The following is a 22149-nucleotide window of genomic DNA, read 5'->3' as shown; positions in this document are numbered from 1 at the left end:
GCCGGAAACGAACTATTGATATGGCGCACGCGAGGTGATTGAGTGATTGATTTAGAGTGAATGTGATGAATGGTGAGTGTATGAAGATTAAGGGGTTCACAGACGTGTGTATGGTGAAGGTGTGTCTACACGTCTGTGTGGAATTGTAGGTTAGGGCGGTGCTACAGTAGGTATTTAATGTACAGTCAACCAATTTGAATCCTAGGCCACTATAGAACCTTGTCGCTTTAACTACTAGATACTTGACACGCATCACTCAATAAGCACTGTCGTAGAAGTCATTGTGGCATGGTTCTATAGTGGCCTAGGAATCAAATTGGTTGACTGTAGGTACGTACTCGTATGTATGAAGAAAGCCAACAATGGGCAGTTTAAGAACAGCCTGGGTATGTGTAAAATGTTTCAAACACGTCTGACGTCAGTTCGACTGAAACATAATCCCTGTAGATGTTTACAGTAGACACGTAAACATAATCTCTTTAATCTCATTAAATAGACTTGTAAATATCGTATACATTTCGACAAGGCAAATAAAACATTTTCCGTTCGCCTGTCGCCGGTGTCGGCCGTGATAAGTAAAATGTATAGGTAATTAGGTAGTAATATATCGAGCTTGGATGTTTTTTCCCTCATTAATGCCTCATTATTCTTACTTTGTCCGGATTGTGGACCCGGTCGTTTTATTTATCCCATATTTATTACAGGCGTGTAATGTTGTGAGATATTAGGCTCGATTAATGAATTTCTATTTTTGTTAAGGCTCGAAAATTGATGTTTTTACTTAAGACTTTTGTAAGGACTTTAAATGTGATTTATTCAATTTAAATAACCGGATCAGGCTCTAAGAAGGCTTTTCGGTTATTAAAAATTATCAGTCTCAAAAAATATTAATTTAAAACCTTCAAACAAAATAGACAAAGAAGGTGAGTTACTTGAGTTGCGTTAAATAATCGAATCAAGACAACGCGATACGTGGCAGATCGCAGGTGACACGCTGCGTTCCTTCAGTATAGGCATCATATAAGTATTATACCTTAAAATGTTAGGCTTTTCATCGATTGACTACAGTATATTATTGCATATTATTACAGAGGCCGGGAATGTCATTCACGATTTGTCATTTCCCGGCAAGATGTTTGTCTTGTCGTATAAAATCGATTGTCATTCACGATTTGTCCAGAGACACACAATTCATCCACGAATTGCTGTTTAGTTCCAGCCGATGCATTAATGCTTTTCTTAAAAAAAAAGAATTATCCATCAGTCGAATCGAACCTTCATTTGTCTGCTGAAATTGGCTTTTAAGTGATTATTTCAAATGAATTTATTTTTTAAGTGAATATTTAATAGCGTTCATTTGGATTTAATTTGTAAATAATGTTTTACAGTTAGTATATTTTCCTCCTTCCTTCCTTTTGTGTTAACTCAGTAACAAACTTAGTCTTGAAACCTGGGCAACGCTCAAGATTCCACTTTTTAGACCACTCGCCACACTCGTGGTTCAATTTTGGAATCTTTCGCTTGCTCGGGTATCGGGGGCACGAGCAGATAAACAACAACTTTGCCCCCTTGTAAAACAAATAAAGTATGTATTATTCCTCAGTTTGTTTGAATGTATTTTGAAATACGAGTGCGTATTACGCTATACCCAGAATTACACAATAAGAAACATAATAATGCTGGGTAATAGAAAAGCCAGAAGCATTCAATAAAGCCACCTGAACACCGCGAGACAGCAATGTTTGTGTCACCTGCCATAACTTACACTCTCACTACATTCCAAAAAGTTTCGTAAAAAGTAAAATTCAAACAGACACAGAAAACACAGTACAACAGTAAGAAAATATGGACGTTTCTCAACTTACATTAATTTTCTTATACATAGAGTGAGAGTCTATACGTGGTATCACATATATTTGAAATAAAGCTTATCTTGTGTAAAAAATATTTTAACGACATTTTAAATACACAAAAAAAATGCTGGGGAATTGCGAGGACGACGACACGCTGTTAACATTATTATTGCGTCATAATGAACATTACGTTCGATCAAAAATTTTACAAGCAGGTGCCTACCAAATTTATTTATAAAAAAAATCAGGCATCGAGGCCCTTAAGAACTTATAACAGTAAGTAACTTAAACTTTAGAGAGAGTTAGATAGATGCATATATTCCAAGAACTAATATGGACTTGGACCAACGTTAAAACTATTTCTAGGAATAGTGGTAATCGCAGAACATCAAATTCCTGATTAAAATTTAATAGAAGCCTATCTGCGATTTATGAGCTGTCACTAACGTATGTATTTTATTAAGCCTAATTTAGGCGGTTCAAGAACTTGCATGCATTACATTGCAGAATTTTGTCGATCGACTGAATTCATTGTTCGCCGTAATTAGCAATGTACCGAATATTGCATGCCGTCTAAATGGGGCTTTACTGTCTCCCCACTGGCTACTGTGGCGCATGCACCATACCGCGGCACACGCTAACAAAGCCTTTTTTATCCCGTTCGTATGATGAAGCGATCAAATTTAATAAATCGCTTCCTGCCCCACTGGCCACTATCGATGCCTGATAACATCCTTGGGAATATGTAACAATCGGATGACCATCAACGGTATCGATGAAATTGAAATTGATAGTTTCATTCCAAAGTGTTAGTAATTGAGCTTAGCTGAGCTTGGCCACAATTGGTTACTAACGGGTATATACCATACACGTAGATGTGTTTGATGTACTTACATAGGTAAATCTCCAAACTTGCAAAGGATTACTTTCATAAGCGTAAAGTCCATGCTATTTATTTCCAGTTACAGTAAGCAAAAGAGTGTAATACGGATGTATGTCTTGCGCATCTGCCAAACCGTCATTGCCAAAGCGAAGCGCAAAAGCAGTACAGTAGTAGCTATAGGTAAAGGTAGGTACCTTTTCTCGAAGCGTTTCGTCTTTTTTTGAACCCTCATAACTTTGGTCTGGATTATACCAGTACCAGATAAACAAAATTCTCGGGATATAATATAAATAGTGGACTTATTAAGCATAAAAAAATTAAATAGCTTAGCATAGCTTTCATACTTTACATTTTATTCATATCTCAAAAACCCCGATTTCGTGACTGACTCTCTCACTCACTCACTCACTGATGAACATCAAAACACTTAGGGTACTTCCTGAAGTCCTAGGAAGCTGAAATTTGGTATGTAGGATAGTATTAAAATACAAACAACAACAGAATTCAAACATTTTAAATGTTTTTCCCTTAAGGGGTTGAAAAGGGGGATGGATTTTTGTTTGGGGAATCAATTACGGCTGAACCGATTTAGTTAAAATTTGGTATTTAGATAAGTTTGCTATGAGGAAGGATATAAAATATTGTTTACCCCAAAATCACCCCGTAAGGTGAAAAGGGGGAGGAAAAGGGGGGTTGAAGTTTATGGGGAATTAGTAAAAAAGCAGATTGTATAAAAGGTGCTCCCAGATACGTATTTCAGGATTTTTAATAGTAAATCACCCCCAACCCCAAATAAGGGGATAAAAGATTGTCATAAGCAACTTACGAAAAGAAGTGAAGTCCCATCAAAAGCATTCTCATGTAAATTGTTGCCAAGACGACCATACAACCATAGGCGCGCACTGTCAAAAAGTTATCAGATCTCTTATAGAGCCAAGCTTCTAACTCTACAAGCCCTAACTTTACAAACTCTACACTTAGTCAAAATATGTGTCTTGGCCGTTTCGTTACTACAAGAAGTATTGTATAATAAAAAATAATGAATAGTGAATAAATTTTTCACCTTACGCCCATGTAACCGTAGCGAGTATTAAAGCGGAGTATTAAAACAGGGCACGACCGGGATTTGAACCCGGGACCTCTCACACCCAAAGCGAGAATCATACCGCTAGACCATCATGCCTCTTGAGCAGGTTTTGAATGTCAAGGGATAGAAGTAACCCGCATTAAAACAAAATACGTAATTTATACGTCAAAATGTTCGTAATACAAAACCACCTATGTAATTAAAGATCGTATTGTGAAAAGTATAAAATGTGAAATAAATACCTTATATTGTTTCTGATATAATAGTAATTTATACAATCGTTATTTAATGGTGAGCTTTTCAGTCACGTAAGCATCGTGGCGTTAGTATGGTACGAGTTGGAAAAGCTTGATTATATCATTATTGTACACAATATTTTTTCTATGTGTCAACTAAAATAATACTCTTTCTACTATACAACCTAAATCATTAAACAAAATTAGGTAAATATCTCAGCAGATAAAAGGATAGAACAAAAGATATCAACGTGCTTCTTTTCAGTAAAAAGAAGCAAGTTGATGTCTTGTGTTCTATCGTTTGGTGTTGTGCTCTTGATCTCGGCAACACGTGATCGAATTCATTATACGTAGTTCACTAAAGCATCTCGTAATGAAGTCATTAGAGTTGAGTTGGGATGGGATACCATAGTGATAATTATGCGACTATATAGTTTGGTATCGAAGTCTTAATTCAACCATTAAAGTAGACGTGTAGAAAAAAAAATGTTGTATTAAACATTATTTAAATGTAAAACAATTAAATATGGAATACAAAATCAATAATAATTAATTAATTAATATATATATGTAGGTATATTTAAAATGTATATTTGCGTAAGTATAGTATCATAGTAGTCTCGACTTGTGTCTATTTCCATATTTTTTTTTCTTTTTTTTTATGGAGGATAGGCAGGCGTTTGACCACGATCACACCTGATGGTAAGTGATGATGCGGTCTACGGTGGAACACGCTTACCTATGAGATACCTATTTACTCTAGCCTTGAAGAGATATCAACTCTTTACAATCCTGCACCAAACTAACTATTTCTGTTTAGCCCAATGGTTGACTGGTAGAGAATGCCTTAAGGCGTTAAGTCCGCCATTTGTACTATCTTTGTAAATTTGTGCAATAAAGTTTAAACAAACAAACAAAATGCCCGAATGCAGTAAGGAATCGGAAATGATGGAGAAGGACTAAAAGCGACTTTTCTCCCTCTGGTCTGCCTAAAGCAGGGAAGAAAAAACGTTAACGAATATGAGGAATGAAAAAGTAGGTACGTACATTCTGCCCCGTATCTGAGGCTACAATTACGATTAATATATCAATTCTTGTTTAATAATCGATTGAATCGATCCAGTAATTAACTGGTGACCCAGTGCCACAAATTGGGGGCTTTGTCCTATATCCGGGGGCTGAATAATATCTATGAGCATATATTATTTATGCGGCGAAGGCACATCCCATTCTATTTATTCATTATTTTAGAGTAGTGTTACTTTATCTAGCTTGTTTTCAGTATCAATTAGCTCGCATGATTATAATAAAGTTTTAGATTAACAAATTTTGTCTACGAAAATGATGAAATACAAACATTAATTCCATATATTATGTTTTACAATAAATTCTGGATTTTCAATGCTTCGACCGATCCCCACCTTCGACACGACCTGGGCGAAAACTTAAGCTTAAGTAAATATTTTATCCGGAATATTTCTAAGAAGTCGTATGTTCATAATTTCAACTACTAGAAACAAGTAGAGGTATGGTGACAAAAGTCATGGCCGTACTCTACTTAGCCTTGCCTGCTTAGAAAAATAATTTTATCTCGTCTAAGAAGCCTCTACTCTACATATTTACAATTCAAAATAAATTGGCTGTTACATAAAGATACTCAGCAACTCAATTTGCGAAATAACAATAGCACTATTGTCGGCATAAATAACCCAGTTGGCTTACCGTCGTAGTAGCGTCACCCGCGGGCCGTATCGGCGCGATTGAATTATCGATCAGATAATAGGATCGCGAGAGTAATCACCCCGTACATTGTTCCTATGTCTATCTTTATTAAAGAAAATTAGAAAAGTTCAAAAAATGTTGTAAAAATTAATGGAAATTAGAAGCAGTTAGATAAGTATAAGGTCTAATAAAATAAATGACACATAAGTGTTTTCTCCAACTGTTTTTAAGAGGTAGTTTTAGAGATTACTGACGCCCCGCCGATATTTGTTTTACGAGCAGATGCCTTAGCGTAAGGTACCTATTACCTACCAGGTGCCTGCATTCGGCGACAGCAGACAGATTATATTTTGATAATATCTATTTAATTATTGTAATCCATGGAACACAAAAAAAATATGTACGAGAGTATAGTATACAATCAAAAGGATACGTCCCTATAGTCTTCACTTCCCACTTTTGAACAACAGTTTTGTTTTCTGAATAAACTTAAGTAACTGGAATTATTTTTAGAAACTTTAAAATCGATGCCATAAAAATACGTTTAATGAGTGAAATCTTCCTTCAGATAAAATAATCGTACTATTCGATTTCTACTTAAGCCCGTCATAAAAACCGAAGCAACCTACCGATTTATTTGAACGCGTCGATGCGCTGATAATAATCAAGATGGCGCCCGACTGTCACCAAGCTGTCACCTAGTTAAACGAGCGCATTAAAACGAAACGCCTCGAGTAATGGACATAAATTAAATAGTCGTCCACGTCATTCAAGCCGCAGGACCTCAAGAAATACGTCCTGACGGAAGCCAGGTAGTTAAGATTCCGAACAAAAATATGAGATAACACCAGTTAAGATGTTAAGTTTTATTAGAAGCTGACAAAGTGCAGCTAATTTACGTCCTTTACGTTTGGGTCATAAGATAACGTGCCGGTATTTGCTTTAACAGATCGACTGGGAAAACTAGGACAGCTAACAATAAAGACGCATTAAATTTGACAAAATACAGGATCAAATGATGCGACCCGTGTGTATCTTTATGACCATTCCACAACCTAAAATTCGCATATTTTTTTAAACATTTAACAGGTAGGTACCTATCACCAACTCAATGTCTTGCAATATTAAAGCTAAAAGCTGCAACAGTGTATTTACAACTAAATTTTGTGAATTATTACAGCACAGTGCGCTTGTCATCTACTCGTATATACGAATACAGTCAGTCAGCTAATGGATACCTACCAAAATTCGTCTTAGTTTTATCCAAGACGTGTGTACTTTGAACAAGTTGTATGTCTCTGAGTATTTTCGATAAAGTTTTTGTGCTTCAACTGTACTGTATTCGACTGTATAGCTGGAAGGCAAACAATAGAGCAATAATACAAACGACGACTTGAGAAAGTTGCCACGTATCGACAGCAAATAAATCAGGGACAACCTCGAGCGGTATGGTGCACCTGACTACCACTACGCGCTGTAGAACAGAGTTATCTATTAGTTAAATATTGGCAAACAGTAAGTACAAACTAAACATATACATTTTATTTTAAAGACATACTCACGATTTAAAGGACGATGTTTCCAGAATAAAATTTGTACTTATCGACACATCTCATAGATTTATTGGTAGAATTCAACAAAAGTAACTGTTGGCACCAATATCTGATTATTAATCTTAATTTTCTGTTAGTTAACGTTTACAAAAGCAATAACACGGAATGCTTATCTTTTTTTAAATACATATAAATCAATAATCTACATATGTTATTACATACTATGTAGCTAATTTTCAACTAACAGTCGACACACTTGTCTAAAAAACATAAAAAATAATAAAGATAACAATAACTAAATAAGGTACGATCACGGACTTTAATTGTTGACCCATCTACGGTTCAAGATAATTTGGTTGTCAATGATAACGCTGAAATCTCCAATGTAAAGTGAACCCTAAATGGCTCAACAATTAAAGTCCATGACTGTACAAACAAAATAAATACCTAATGGTGGAATTCCACCAGTGTGGCGCACAAACATTTTTTTTACTGAATATGCTTGTTACACTTGTGGGGGAAAGCGGGGGAATTAGGAACACTAACTTCAAAAGCTCTAAAAAGATATTGAAATGTCACAAACCGAACAAATTTTTACGTTACCCGTTAGTTTGGTTATCTGTGTATCTAATTTTAATAAAATACCTAATAATTTATTCTTTATTTCATTGTATTTTAGATAAACGTTATCATAATTAATTTGGACGATATCAAAAACATTGCCGTTCCGTTCCTTACCCCATACGGTTTCGCTAAATACCTGAAAATATGGGATAATTGATTTATCAAGTTTATTTTTTACCTCAAGGCATGATGTACAAAATGACAATAAGAAAATGTTTTGTATCTAAAACAGTAAATTAAGTACCGATTTTTAATCTATATCAACAGTCTAAAGCTTCATTTCCGACGAAGACAACATGCAGCACGTACTCTACTATTTTCGTAAAAGGGCCAAGCATTTCTCTGTTTATTCTATAGAACTCATGGGATGTCTTAGTGACGGTTTCCGTTAGCCAGACAATTTTTGAAAACCGGTACGTAACATACATCTATTTTCAGCGTATCGGCACCCGCCCAAAACAATTATTTATTTATTTAAGAAACATACAGTCGTTTACAAGCAAGTTTACAAAAATATTGTTTAAATTAAGATCTTGAGTTTCCTTCGGTATTTTATATAAATTGCAGTCTATAAAACAACACTAATATTAATACTGACCGCGAAACTGCCAGCGTTGTTGTCCTGGGCTGGGTTGTTTCTTGCTGTAATAGCGAAGTCACATCTTGAACTTAAATTTCATCCCAAGTAAAATAAATGCGTTGTAAAAATGATTTTCTACACAGAACTTTGCACCCATGATCTCAATTCTTTTGTCGGCGAAGTTCTAACCAGCGGTAACTACTGGGAATTTTTTCCCACCTTTTACCACTAGTAACAACTTGGTGGTAACTCGTGGGAATAACCAACTTGGCTCTCATTTCACACTTATGTTATTTATGAGATGATATTACTCGATTACCTATATCACATGCACTGTTGTAAAACCAGTAGGCAAAACGTTGAATCAGTAAATAATTTAAACGTATAACATTCATTGACACTGATTCTTTCATTAGCACACACTGCCATGACAGTTATGTTTCTTTTGTGTCAACGGACACCGCAGTCAAGAAGTTTTGTATGCCTTTTTTTTAGATTTGCCGTTTACGTAAATGGTTATTGTTTTCCAAGGAGGCAAAGTTGTTCTCTAACCGCTCGAGCTAATATTGATACCTGAGCAAGCGCAAGATTCCAAAATTGAACCACGAGCGTAGCGAATGGTTCGAGAAGTGGAATCTTGAGCGTTGCGAGGCTTAAACAAACTTTGCCTCCGAGAGAAACAACATTTTACACCACACCAACGCGAGGAAAATACTAAGAAATACCAAAAAAAATTAAACCAAATCAAATCCAAATGAACGTAATAAAAAAAATCATTGAAAAACATAATTTAAAAGTCAATTCTACCAGCTAACACTAGGAAATACTTAACTCAAAATTTGCATCTGAGTACTTTGCTCACATGTGGATAAAATGCAACTTTCTCATTAGTTTGTTAACAATCAAGAGGGCATTTAGTATTTTAATATTGGTTCATCTTTTTTTAAATTATGTATAGGTAGGTAGAGTCAGACAAAGACAAGTCTGCAACGATTTTGATAGCACACGCAGTGCAAGCTTGTGTTATTTAAACGTCATAACTTCATAGAATAACTCTTGCACTGCGTATCGGTACATTTGATCTTGAAACAGATTCTTTTTCTTCACCTAAAACAACAAATAATTCAGTTGTACTCGTATTATTTATATCATCTACCTATCGCACAAACTGTACCTAGTAGCCGGATGCTTGCACGAGATGTTTCGAAAACGCAATCAGAAGGGCATCTCTGCAGGTGGAGGGCAACTTTTATTGCACAGAACATTAGTTAAGAACATTTTTATCATACACGCACTGCATCATTAAATGTTTATAACATTGTTACAACAATATGACTCAGGAATAAACAATGACTCATGGTTTATCGAGAATATCATAATCTTGCCTACCTACAACTTCGAAGAAACCTCCGAATTATAATGCACTTTACCTTAGAATTGGGAATTCTTAAAAACTCTGAATCATCATTCGAGTATCAATAACGTTGCCCAATGCAACAGCGAGTTACACCTGTTGTCTTCATTTGAAGAAAGATAACCGAACACCTGTTTAGTAGATCCGAAGCGGGTAGCATGTAAAAGCTTAATGTAATATTTAATATCTTTTGTACCTATATGTTTGCAATTATAAAAGAATAAAACTTATTAAACGATTTCTAAAAACTCGATTAAGCATTTTTCTACAGTAAATGTCACTGAAAGCGACTTAACCCTTTACCAGGCCAAGGGATATATTCCACCCACATCTTATATCGGTTACCGTAGTCAGGTTTTAACTCCAAACCACCTACAAAATATTTTGTCAATCCCTGAAATATTATTTTATGATCTTCATTCAGAACACGCTTCTAAATTGCGTAATATATCTTCGGCAGCCGTTTAAATTCACTTGAACGCTAATTTCAGTAAACTACGGAGAAATTCGAACACTTTCCATAATTTCTATGAAACAGAAGTACACAGGTCGAACAATTTTTTGATATTTTGTAGATTTTGAGTGTTGAAAGCTAATGTAATCGTAAACATTGCTAAATATTCATGCATTATTGTGTATGACCAGAATTAGGATGTGGGTTGACATTATCCCATGGCCTTATTAGAGTTTAACTGTGTGGGAGCTATTTTTCCCATGGCCCGGTAAATTGTCTTGTCATGTCATAAAAACTCACGTAAGTAAGTAGTGATTGATATAATGTTTCGTAGGAGATTTGGAGTTAAACCTTGACTATTATAACCGATATAAGATGTGGGTGGAATATATCCCTTGGCCTGATCAAGAATATAATAAGACAAAATCTAGTATGACAGTTCATTACTTAGACAGGCGATGGGATAACCGTAACCCACATTTTTATTTCTGGTTTAAAGGAAGATCTCCGACTTTCATAAATACATTTTTTACAAGGCGTTCAATACGGTTGCAACAGCATATAAAGTACGTATTAAGACACGCTGGTTCTTCGGGGCCTGGTAAAGGGTTAAAGGTAGGCAGGTGCAAATATACATACAGGATTTGGCTCCAAACTTTGCAATTGGTAAGTCATAAATCATCGTAGATCTAGCATGCCATATAAAATGTAATAGGGGTTATTTCAAAATATTACATAGACCTTAGTTTTGACACTAAAAACAAGCCTCAACAGGCATCTGTCATTCATCGCGGTGGCACCAATCTGGCCACCGATACCATCGAGCACGCGCGGCGCTCTATTACGTGGCCACCAATTTCACCCTAATAAGACTTGTTCTCATGCACTGGACGACGCTGATAATGAAATAGAGAGCATTCTTCTTTTAAATTAAGTTCTTGCCTATTGAATTGAAGTAGAGTTTTGAAGTAGAGTTTCTAGTACTAGAGTTTGGATTTAAAAACTCTTGGATTACGATTGGATAGTGGATCAAACATTTGGCAGATCCGTTATTAAGGGATAGTCCCTTAAAGGATAGCCTCAGAAGTACCTACCATTATTGAATAACTTAACAAAAGGAGATGTATTTTTGTGTAGACCAATTACACTGGCACATACAATTGAACGTGACTTGTAGATTGTAGACTGGATTCCTATATGGAAAAGTCCTCCAGTGGCAGTTTTTGGCGCGTTGTTTCGCCCAGTCGTGTCGTGTCGAGTTTCACCTGTATAAATTGGCTTAACTTAAATAACCGACACCGTTTATGAACGTTGCGTTTAAAATTGACATAAATAATAGGGTAAAAAATAAAACAATAAAATAGTACTAGCATTTTATTCATCAAAAAGGTTTATTTTTCGGTAAATAAGCAAAATACTTTTAATGATTAAATTAGCATAAATGGGTTTTCAAGTTAACAAACTAAGCAATGAGTCTGATGAACACATTCACATTCAAGTTACCGAACTTATAAGCAGTGAGTCTGAACGGTGACATACGAGTAAAATAAAATCGAACAGATAGGTAGATTGGGTAGGTACAATATAATTCATTGAAAAAGGCGCACCCCGTTCCTTATATTTTGGGCACCTACTGATTTGATAAACTATGCGCACTTATGTTAATCAAATAATTAATTCAAAAATTATCTATAAATTTTGTATGTAAAAAAAATACCGTCCAGCAGCTGATTATTTAATTAAACAAACATGTAAATTTATTATGCATTTTGTTGGGAACATATGCCTTACTTATTGGAAGCGTGCAAAGCGGGTTGTGGCCAAATATGGCTAAAATGCTACGTGTGGTTCTGTCAATTCCCATACTATTCCGTTATTTTGTTCACGTTTTTTGCTTTAAAATCATATTTACGATAAAAATAACGATAGCTGATAAATGGTAAACGAAACAGTAATAGTAAAGTTTATATATTTCCAACAGCGAGCTAGAAATTAGGCTTTTATATCATATAGTATTATTCCAGGCTTACCAACGTAACGGCTAAACATTTTATCTAGTCTATGTCAACGCAGAGTTTTGCTTGGATGTTAATAAAATAGTATGGCTAATACAGTGTACCAACATTAGGTAATTGTAATATTAGTTATAATGACAGTTACTGAAAGCCCGTCAGAAACATACTTTTGGTACGCAGAGTTGTCTGTCGTCTGTCACAACAAACATTGTGAAAAGCGAAAGAACATATGTTTTAACATAAAATGAGTTGATTAAAACCTGTGAAGAAGGGCAAAACTTTTATACTTGAAAGCATCATATGCATCCCCAGGAAGAGGATCACGAAGTGGGCCATCAAAACATAATGAAACATACATTTTTCATTGAATTTGTAACGAAACAACGACGAAGAAAATTACCCGAATAATATAAAATACACAGATTCTGACTATTTTGAGTAAAGCAAAAGTCAAGTGTGTTTAACATTAAAAACGAAAAGATTCCGCACATTGGTAACTGTATTATAGTAAAAAATTTTAAGAAATATTTTTTATTTTGTTGAGCTCATTATTTGACAGCTCCCCAGTAGTTGCGAACGCTAAGCGGCGCTGCCATCGTGCACGCTTCCATTATTTAGGTTGGCAATTTTAAATTAATGCCATTGTTATTTTGTTTGACATTGTTTTATATTTATGACTGGTCACAATAACCGTGCGTCAAAATATGTAAACCGTAGTCTCCTAGCCGTCAAACTTTATACTGCTTATATATTCATCTAACGAGGTCTATGAGACGCCCCCGACATATCCCATTTGCTACTACTCCTGCCTGAGGTAGGAGTATCATTACTGTTGTTTCTGTTTCGATTACGACTGTAAGGGTTATATTTAAATCTTTTTCTGTACTCATTATATTCTTCTTGGTCTTGATGCTCCATATCGTCACATTGATCTAGAGGCGACCTGTATTGTAGAGATCGTTTATCATACTGATTACCAGATCCCGACCGATTAGTATATCCCGATTCATTATCACGTCCTGAGCTATTGACATCCTTCGACTGGTTGTCATTGCTCCATCGATTGCCATATCCCGAACCGCCATCTTGATTGTCCCGTTTCCGCCAATTATCATGACCAGACCGATTGTTGAATCCCCATCGTTTATTATGTCTGGGTTTGGAGACGTCGTCCTCTTGATCATGGTCGTTGATCGGTTTTATCATAGTATTTTGCTTGCCGACATCAGGAGGAGGCGCCATCTTTCCCAAAAGATCTGCTACGTAGTTTTCACGTTCGATCTTGTAACCTCTGGCCTTTTCAAACCCTGTAACAATAAATGTGCATTAAAGTAACATAAGCTGGGAGTCCTACTGTGATTTTGTAAATTTTATGTTCGAAGATGCTTACTTCTGCTTACATTGGTCGGTTACTTGACAGATACATAAAAATTCAGCATATAATGAGAACAAAGCAAGTAGCTTTGGGTTCTCTAAATTATTGCCGAAAAATATTTTGCCGAATGCGATCTCGCAATAAATTTTCCGCAATTTCATTTCGCCGAATAATTAAGTGGCAACTCAACTCGATTTGTATGATTTCCCAACCTAACAGTTTGCACTGTATGCAACTGCTACAGCAACTGTATGTTTGGACAACAACTTAAAAAGGCACTTTTGAAAATGATCCGTTTAGGTAGCAAAATTACTTAAGTATAATACCAAACATAAAAGTTTATTTTTAAGTTAACATCGTACGATGAAAAAAGATCGGCATATTCGACCGAGAAAAACGTTATCGTAATGAAAATTTGCCGAATGTTAGTTGCAAAAAAAAATTGGTTGACAAGTTAAACTCTGACAGTACAACTTCGGCAACAAGGCAGAACACCAGCTTTAAGTTTATAAAGTAGTAAGTATAGTGACGAAACATCGCAGTGTTGTTTACAGCGTTTGGGCCGCCAAACTGCATGTAAGGCACACGTTTACGCACTCACTTGGTGTAGCACAGAGCTTCGGCGGGACATATTCTGCTGTATGAATGCTCTTATTTAATTACACAAACATTTTGACATCAAAATGTTTGATTTTTACCGCGGCCACGCGAGAAAATTGGGCTATTATGTGCCCAGAACTTGGTGGATGGTTGTTAAGAACAGACTTACTGCTGATGGCATCGTCGGCCTGTATCCCGAGACGATCGCGCATATACCGACACACCATGTAGCCTGTCCTATTGAGCCCATGTGTGCAGTGTACGCCGATCAGGATGTCTGTGGACAACAGTCATGGGTTAATCCTATACTTGACAATGCATCTTAAAAGAGCATGCTAGGTCTGAACGAAAGATTAAAAAATTGACTATTTTAGTGTTGGCCAAGCTCTCTTCTCCTGCTTGGTGTTGTATACATCCATATTACTACAGACCAGAAAATAAAAACATCCGTCTACACGTACACACACATATCGTATTTCCGCAGACACGCCAAGACATCGTTGAATCAACTGTAGTTATAAACATTCCAATGCATAAATCGGGTAAGAAATAGAATCACATATCGAAAACGTTTTAAAAACACCGAGACAAAGCGAACCAGGATCGATCCCTGGCTTTCAGCGGAAAAATAAACGAAAACCTCATGTTTGCGTCTTCAAAATCGCACCGCAAATATCGGCGTCGGTCGTTGACTCGCGCTCGCGCCCCTACGCACCCCCGTGGGGTGGGAGGAAGCGCGCTCGCGGTTTGACACTTCCTCAGGAAGACTGCGGAAAGGTAACTTTGGCGAAACTTGCGGGTAATTGCTGGATGGTTGGCGGATTGGAATTGTACCATTGCTTGCGTGCATGCCGCGTAACAGCAAAACGCCAAGCTAAGGAAAGGTGTCTTGATTTCTTAATACATATAAATACATTACTCGTTTCTAAAAAACAATTTAATATTAGACGGCCATTAGGCAATTCTCACCTTAATACGAGTACGTAAATTACACCTACTTTTAAAAGGCGTGTTTTTTTTTTCAGAAATCCGAAGACGTCGAGAGATCGTCTTATACACGGTGTTTTTCTTTAAGCTTCGTTAACTTCGGGGTATGGCTAAGTGCATTTAAGGAAACAGAATGGTATTAATAATGTTTTTTTTTTTTTTCGAAAAAAGTAATTTATAGCGGTTTGCAAAACGTACATTATATTTAAATCCACCAAACAATTGAAAACTATGACATATCATTGACATTTCGAATATCGACCGAGATAGTATTGTTTATACCGACCGAAATTTATATACTCATACTAGACACTAATTAATATGTAAACAGGCTCTAAGGCAAGTGTACACGCTCGTAGGGGCATTGGCAAATAAAAATATATCATTGATTATCTCCAAAATGGAGTTAATTAGAATACGGGTTTCCTCAAGTCTTTGAGAAAGTTACTTAATTTAAGGTCAGGAATGCACCCTTGAAATTAACGGACTAAAAAAATACGCATAGGTATAATAAATTACTTGACATTGATAAAATATATTCGTCTTCTCTGTCGTCTTCGGATAAGTAAATTATGTGTCTGAAAATCTTTACGCTATCTTGCAAATTCCAAATATGTATAGTAAGGTGCTCGAATAGATAGACATATCACTTTCTAGCCGACATTTTACTAGTGCCTTCAAGAGCGACGTTACCTACTTAACTTTTCTCCTATAAGGTTTTATCATTTCCAATACGATTATTATATTCAGATCTGCTTTAAAAAAAAACATATTTTAATTATAATTCAGTATATGTATTTACCAGAGATGAATCCGGTTTTAAGCATTTATAAAACGCATCCGGATCTTAAAGAAAACGAAAAAATCAAATAGTTAAACTGTACAAATTAACGTGTATGCATTATCACGCAGAATTAAGAATTCGTCTCACTTTAAATTAAGTTTTTTTTTTTTTTTTTTGTATTTCGGGTATTAGTAGATATATCAGGCACGGACCTTATGTCGATGTCTTATCGGATAAAATCGCGTGGCTAAATAATCATGTAAAAAGTAAAGATTACAGAGTTGGCGCCACATCGCGTGCCACGAGGCGTTTACGCTCCACGTGGCCACTATCAGCTCATGCCACGGGTTTCTTAACTAATTTATAGCACCTTAACAACGCAGTACCGTCCACATCTAAGACGGAACTTTTCAAAGTAAGTATTTTAAGAATAGAATTATACGTACTAGAGGGACATTCGCCATCATCTTAGTTATGTATTTTTGCGAGCGCATTAAAATCGGAGTTCTTATCATGATTTTACATATTGATGATCATTCATGATGAACTATCATCACATTTATGTTTCGGCTTTCAAGCTGTAACTGTATAGGCTGTGCCGCGGCCCTTGAAAGCGTATAAAGAAACAAGTCGTGAGACAAATTACATCTGTGACAAGAGGAATTAATGGCAATAAGAAAGACGAGCCGTAAATCCCTGCGCTAGGCAACGCGCGCTCATATCTCACAACACGCACGTCACCCGTCTTAGCACGAGACAAAAAGCGAACAAAACCTTCAATGTCGACGCAGAATTCCCACGCCGCGGCCAAGAGGTACGTTTGATGCATTACACATGCAAATGCACGCTAAAAGAAAAAAGGATTTCCATTTACAACAATCCATCAAGGCTTTCGCCAGCAACTTAATTAACGAGCGGGACCGTTTTCAATTAAAGAAACAAACAACGCGGTGATTACTGATGCGACCGCCATAACAGATGTGCAATTGTGCAGTGCTTTATACGTTGCCATAAATAACGTTAAAGGAAGGACCTGAGCGGAACTTGTCGTAGCATGTGCTTATTTTGTCGCTGTTTTAGTAAGATTCGGTGTTGTCAATCCCTAAAACTACAAGCCATTACGTGATATAGCCGAAATTAGGTACAATTAGGTATTCTGCAACACCGAGGTAATAAAGCAAGAAATTAACAGACAGACATTGCCGCCACTTGACGGGTTATAATAAATGAACTATAAAATCAGCATCCAAAATTATTATTTTCCATATATAGATACATATATAAAGCAAGTTTTAGCTTAAAAGGGACATTGATATTAGTTATCGGCACGCACAAGTAATCAATTCCATTAAATATTAGTTAGTGATTCACATGTAAATCGTACCGAAGTAACCGAAGATATACAATAAGCCAATACAATGCAACTACTTGTAAGGCACTTAGCATAGAAAGCGTTGTAACATTTAAAATGTAATAAATTCGATAGTGAATAAACACAACACCGGTAACAGTGCGCACGGGCAGACAAACAGACAAAAGGTATCAAAAGAGGGCGTTACGTAATTATAATAACGATATTTGTGATGCATCTCATTGCGTAATAGAAGGACCAGCTATAGACTTAGCAACGGACAGACAGGCGCCTATAACCTATGATAATAACGTTTCACAATACGTGTCAAAGAAGCGCAAACGAATACTAAAACGTTTTTGTATACAAAAGCAGTTTGATGGTCGGATCTGACTTAAAAGGTTTTAGTGACGTCAACGGTCCTATGTATAAATAACAAAAGCGAAATCCGCCTTTCGTGGCACGTAAAGTTCAAGAAACCAATTTGCGATGTCGTCGTTGAGAACGAGAATAGATAATGCAGCTACATCAGCTACATTCAAGATTCCGAAGAACAACTAGGTCATAGCATTTTGAACTAAAACTATTGTCAAAGTTAAATTAAGCCATCATGTAGTCAACGTTATACACCCACTGCTGACGTTCCAAAACCTATCTCTGGAAATGGCGCGTACAGTGACTAAAATACGAGAGTTCAATATCGGAGGTATCATCTCTTTACTACTGTTAATATGTTAGTAAGAAAGACGCACACTGTAATGTCACATTGTGTTATGATCCACCTTTCTTAATATAATTTTTTTTTTTTAGTTTATATTGTAATATTGCGTTCAGGAGCAGTTCTACGCAATTACATTGCCGCGGCAACAAGACTCCACTCGACGCATCGCGTCGCAGATCGATTGTCGACAATCGATGCATTGTGGCCGACATCGATACGAGTGTTCGCCTACGCGCGACCCTCTTACATCGTAATCGGCTTATTAGGATTTTACCGCACGCATTCGTGCGACCGTGATGGCTCAACAACGACGTTACACTGTGATTATTCGAATTCGCTTGTAACTTTCAGACTATGCGCGAAAGTGTTAAGCGATCGAAACGAAAATATATCACATGGTTTATTTATAACTTGTATTTTTGGAAAATTTTCAATTACATTTTAATAAATTTTCCGTTAGGTATTCTATGATTCACTTTATAAGTAAAATTCGCTATGTAGGTACATTAGACTGGGCATCATATTTAAAAAAAAAAATAAGGAACCACTATGAGATGGTCTGCATCGACCGGCATTTCTTCTGTTTAAGAAAGCTCTAGAAGCAAAAAATGGACTTCTTGTCAACAGGGCATGATTCAGAGACACTTCTATCGAATCGAAGAAATCGCCCTACAATTTGCTAGAAGACTGATCATGTAAATCAAGTACTCGAAGATTGTATTGCAAGCCGCCGGCGCCGGCGTGGGCGCGGCGAGATGATCACATGACTGATTACATATTTAACAAAATATATTGTCGTTAATCGTTCTCTTGGCCGCTGGTGTCTTTGAAGCCTTGGACATTCTTGAGATTACTGAATAAGCATTACTTAAGTTTCAATTAAATATCATTAAAATACCTGACAAATGTTATGTATTTTACTGCGTTGAATTGTGTATATTATTAGCCTAAACAGCCTTAGATAATTAAAAGCAGTAGTAATGGAGTGTGTTGTTAACACATTTTCAGAAAACTGTTAATATAATGCAAATATTGTATATGTTGAAACGTAACTCTCATCGTTTATGGGTAACTCTTAGATTGCTAACAAAGCAACTGTGTCGCCACGCGTTAGGATCCAGCAGAATGACAGCTTTGACGATAAACTAGTCGTTGAATAACAAAAGTCTATGCAATGGACAGTCACCAATAATAATAAGCTAGCCGTTATGGCGCTCGAAGTACGAAGACGCTGGAACGCCTCTAGGTGTTGTATCGCAAGTACTCTTTAGCAGTCAAGCTATCTGCACACATATTATCAGTGATGACTGTACTTACTTGACACCGCAACCGCAAGCGATTAGGTTTAAGTAATCGATATGAGAGTTATGATTATTGTTTGGAGGAAATCATAAAAATGGTTTTTAAGTCGGTGTATAATCAATATATGTATGACTATCGCTGCTATTTTTCATACGACACAAATTTATTTTATGAAAAAGTTAACACGCATAGAAGATTGTTGAAGTAACCTAGAATGTACCATAAATAACAAGGACGGATAAAACCTCAAGACGAAAAATGAAATCGAATTTACAAATTATGCTAGCAAACATCCATGGCAATGTAACTTGTAACTCAAGGACGAAAACACATAACAAAATATCTCCACATTCTACATTATATATTTTGTACAACTTTAAAGAAACCTAATAATTTGTGCAATAGTAATATCATATATTACAAACAATGCTTAAACTCCGCTATCACTTCAGAAATAGACAGGCAAACAAATCTCCGAAACATTTGTCTTCGGGACTGCTTCTAGTACAAAAGTGCAACTTTGTCTACAACTGCTCGGTGCAGCAGAACTGTTCGAGCGCCGCGATATATTATCTAGTTTCCATGTCAACAAACTGCCCAACTCTGGTTCGACCGACTCAATTTCGCGTGACGTCATCACAATAATTTTATAGGAAGGAACGTCATTTCAGTTTCACGTATCAGTTTTCATTGCGACTATAAAACATTGTCGTTGTTCTAAAACTAGTGAAATAAAAGACTTCCACATAAATTGTTATTACTCAAAAATAATGATAACTTTTTGTATTATGTTTCCGACCGTTAAAACAGGCGAGGAAGCATTAACTGCGATCATGAATCTAATAGAGGGATCTAATAGATACTGCTTAAGAAGCTGTATCGGCTATCGGTGAGACATCAATAAGTGGCAAGTCATCTGTCCGTAACGGGAGAGTGGTCCATCTATCACCGCGAGACGTCAGTATTGTGACACACGCCAGATGCCTCGCAGAACATATTAGTCGTAACTTAAAAATTGCATTTTACTACAAAAGTAAACAAAGCAATCTTCAGAACAAATGCTATTAAAAATTTAGCAAACAATATTCCGCTTTAGAAAATTGTAGTAATAAAATTTCATGATTGAATAAGCGACACAGCGAACACTCGTACATATAGACCACCCCGATGATGTAAACGGTAGCGTTTGCAGCGGCGTTCCCGGCCATGCGATATCGTGTAAATCAGGAGTCGCGCGATTCCCTCGCCGATAAAGCGTGAAATATTAATATCGTCGCTTTGCCACGCGGCGGTGTGTTACAAATGTTTTACAAGGAGCTAAATCATAAGAACTCGATAATTTAATGTTTTGCAGATATAATAGCAATGTGATACATTTTTCGTTAAGAGATTAATGTATGGAAATAGATAAGTGGTCTCTAGGCAGAGGTCATTCACATGAAATATTTATTCATGGCGACCTCTAGGGGTTGACGAATGACGAAGGGCTAATATTATGAAGACATGGTCATCAAAGTTTCACGATTATCATGAAAAAAAGTCAAAATAAAATAAAAACAAATTATTTCATTACACTCAAAGCCTGATGTAGAAAATCAGAATCAGTCTGATGTAGAAAATTAAGTTAAAGCCACTAGAGGCGACCTATTTCCCTAACGCATCCAGAGTCAACCGTAGCAAACCAGTCGCATATTATACGTCTCACTCAATCTACTTAGCGACGCCGATAACCGGCCATTACTAACGAAAATGCCGACAGATTATCGTATGCTCACAATTAATTGAAACTGCCCACGTAATCTAATAAAAGTTACGTTTGGTGATCAAGACAAACAAGGGCGCCCATTCGTAATTAGAACTTAATGAACGTTCCGAATATTGAGCCGAGCACCGTGAGAAGTTCAGCGATAAGTACGATTTGTGTCACTGTAATTAAAAGCATCGCTGCCGATAACCCCGGATGCGAGGGCCCAGCGCGGCGGCTGGCAGTGCCCAAGCTGGTACTCTAACCAGTCTAACAAGAGCCGCCTGTTATTTCCAGCCCATCGCTGTCGCGGCGAATGAGATGCAACTCTAAAATTTAATAAGTCTTGAATGGCTGGATGCGTTATAAATTCCTCATTAAAAACGAAGCTGAGTTTAATTGAAATCGTGTGTTTTGTCCAGCGCCAGTGATAAGATTCTATTGCTGTACAACGCGTTGAAATGTTTTGATTGTGACAGACCGATTGCGGTAAATTGAACCACTGTGGGGAGTGGGTTATTCCATGCGTAAGAAATGTGAAGAATGCGTCTTACAAGAAAGTAATAGTAAACTCTGAAGAACTAATAGTGAAATATTTTTAACGAAAATACCGGTACTAAAGGTCAACATGGTTATTGTTTTACCCTTCAAAACTTAAATAAGTTTCGAGCATGATTCTTCGAAATTAACCCTGTGGAGGTTAAATTACAAAAACATAAATAATAAAAGCAACAAGGTCCACGGAATCTCGTAACTCAGTGTAAGTTTAAACGTATGACAATCGTATTGCACAACACTTTAATGTCCAATCCAACAAAATTATATGGCCGCATTCAGGCCGGCACGATACTCAGCCATAGTTAT

General features: G+C 36.5%; 1 protein-coding gene, 1 long non-coding RNA gene and 1 other non-coding gene across 3 annotated transcripts in view; all 3 read right to left on the bottom strand.

Annotated features, from left to right (window-relative positions):
- Window positions 1–3847: 3847 nt before the first annotated feature.
- On the bottom strand, window positions 3848–3919 carry Trnap-ugg (transfer RNA proline (anticodon UGG)). The gene has a single exon. It is a non-coding gene; the product is annotated as a tRNA-Pro (tRNA).
- Window positions 3920–7986: 4067 nt separating this feature from the next.
- Window positions 7987–9449, bottom strand: LOC133522820 (uncharacterized). The gene is made up of 2 exons (XR_009800130.1): window positions 8557–9449; window positions 7987–8094 (listed from the first exon to the last, which is right to left on the bottom strand). It is a non-coding gene; the product is annotated as an uncharacterized LOC133522820 (long non-coding RNA).
- Window positions 9450–11767: 2318 nt separating this feature from the next.
- LOC133522819 (RNA/RNP complex-1-interacting phosphatase) overlaps window positions 11768–22149 on the bottom strand; it is a 79567-nt gene continuing 69185 nt past the window's right edge. Inside the window, exons 7-8 of the mRNA XM_061858281.1 lie at window positions 14566–14673; window positions 11768–13728 (exon numbers count right to left, since the gene is read on the bottom strand). Coding sequence (XP_061714265.1) covers window positions 13178–13728; window positions 14566–14673 — 659 coding nt within the window. The 3' untranslated portion in view covers window positions 11768–13177. The remainder of the gene's footprint in view (window positions 13729–14565; window positions 14674–22149) is intronic.

Source organism: Cydia pomonella, chromosome 11 (genome assembly GCF_033807575.1).
Source record: "Cydia pomonella isolate Wapato2018A chromosome 11, ilCydPomo1, whole genome shotgun sequence".
Taxonomy (NCBI): Eukaryota; Metazoa; Arthropoda; class Insecta; order Lepidoptera; family Tortricidae; genus Cydia; species Cydia pomonella.
This window is presented reverse-complemented; position numbering and strand designations above follow the sequence as displayed.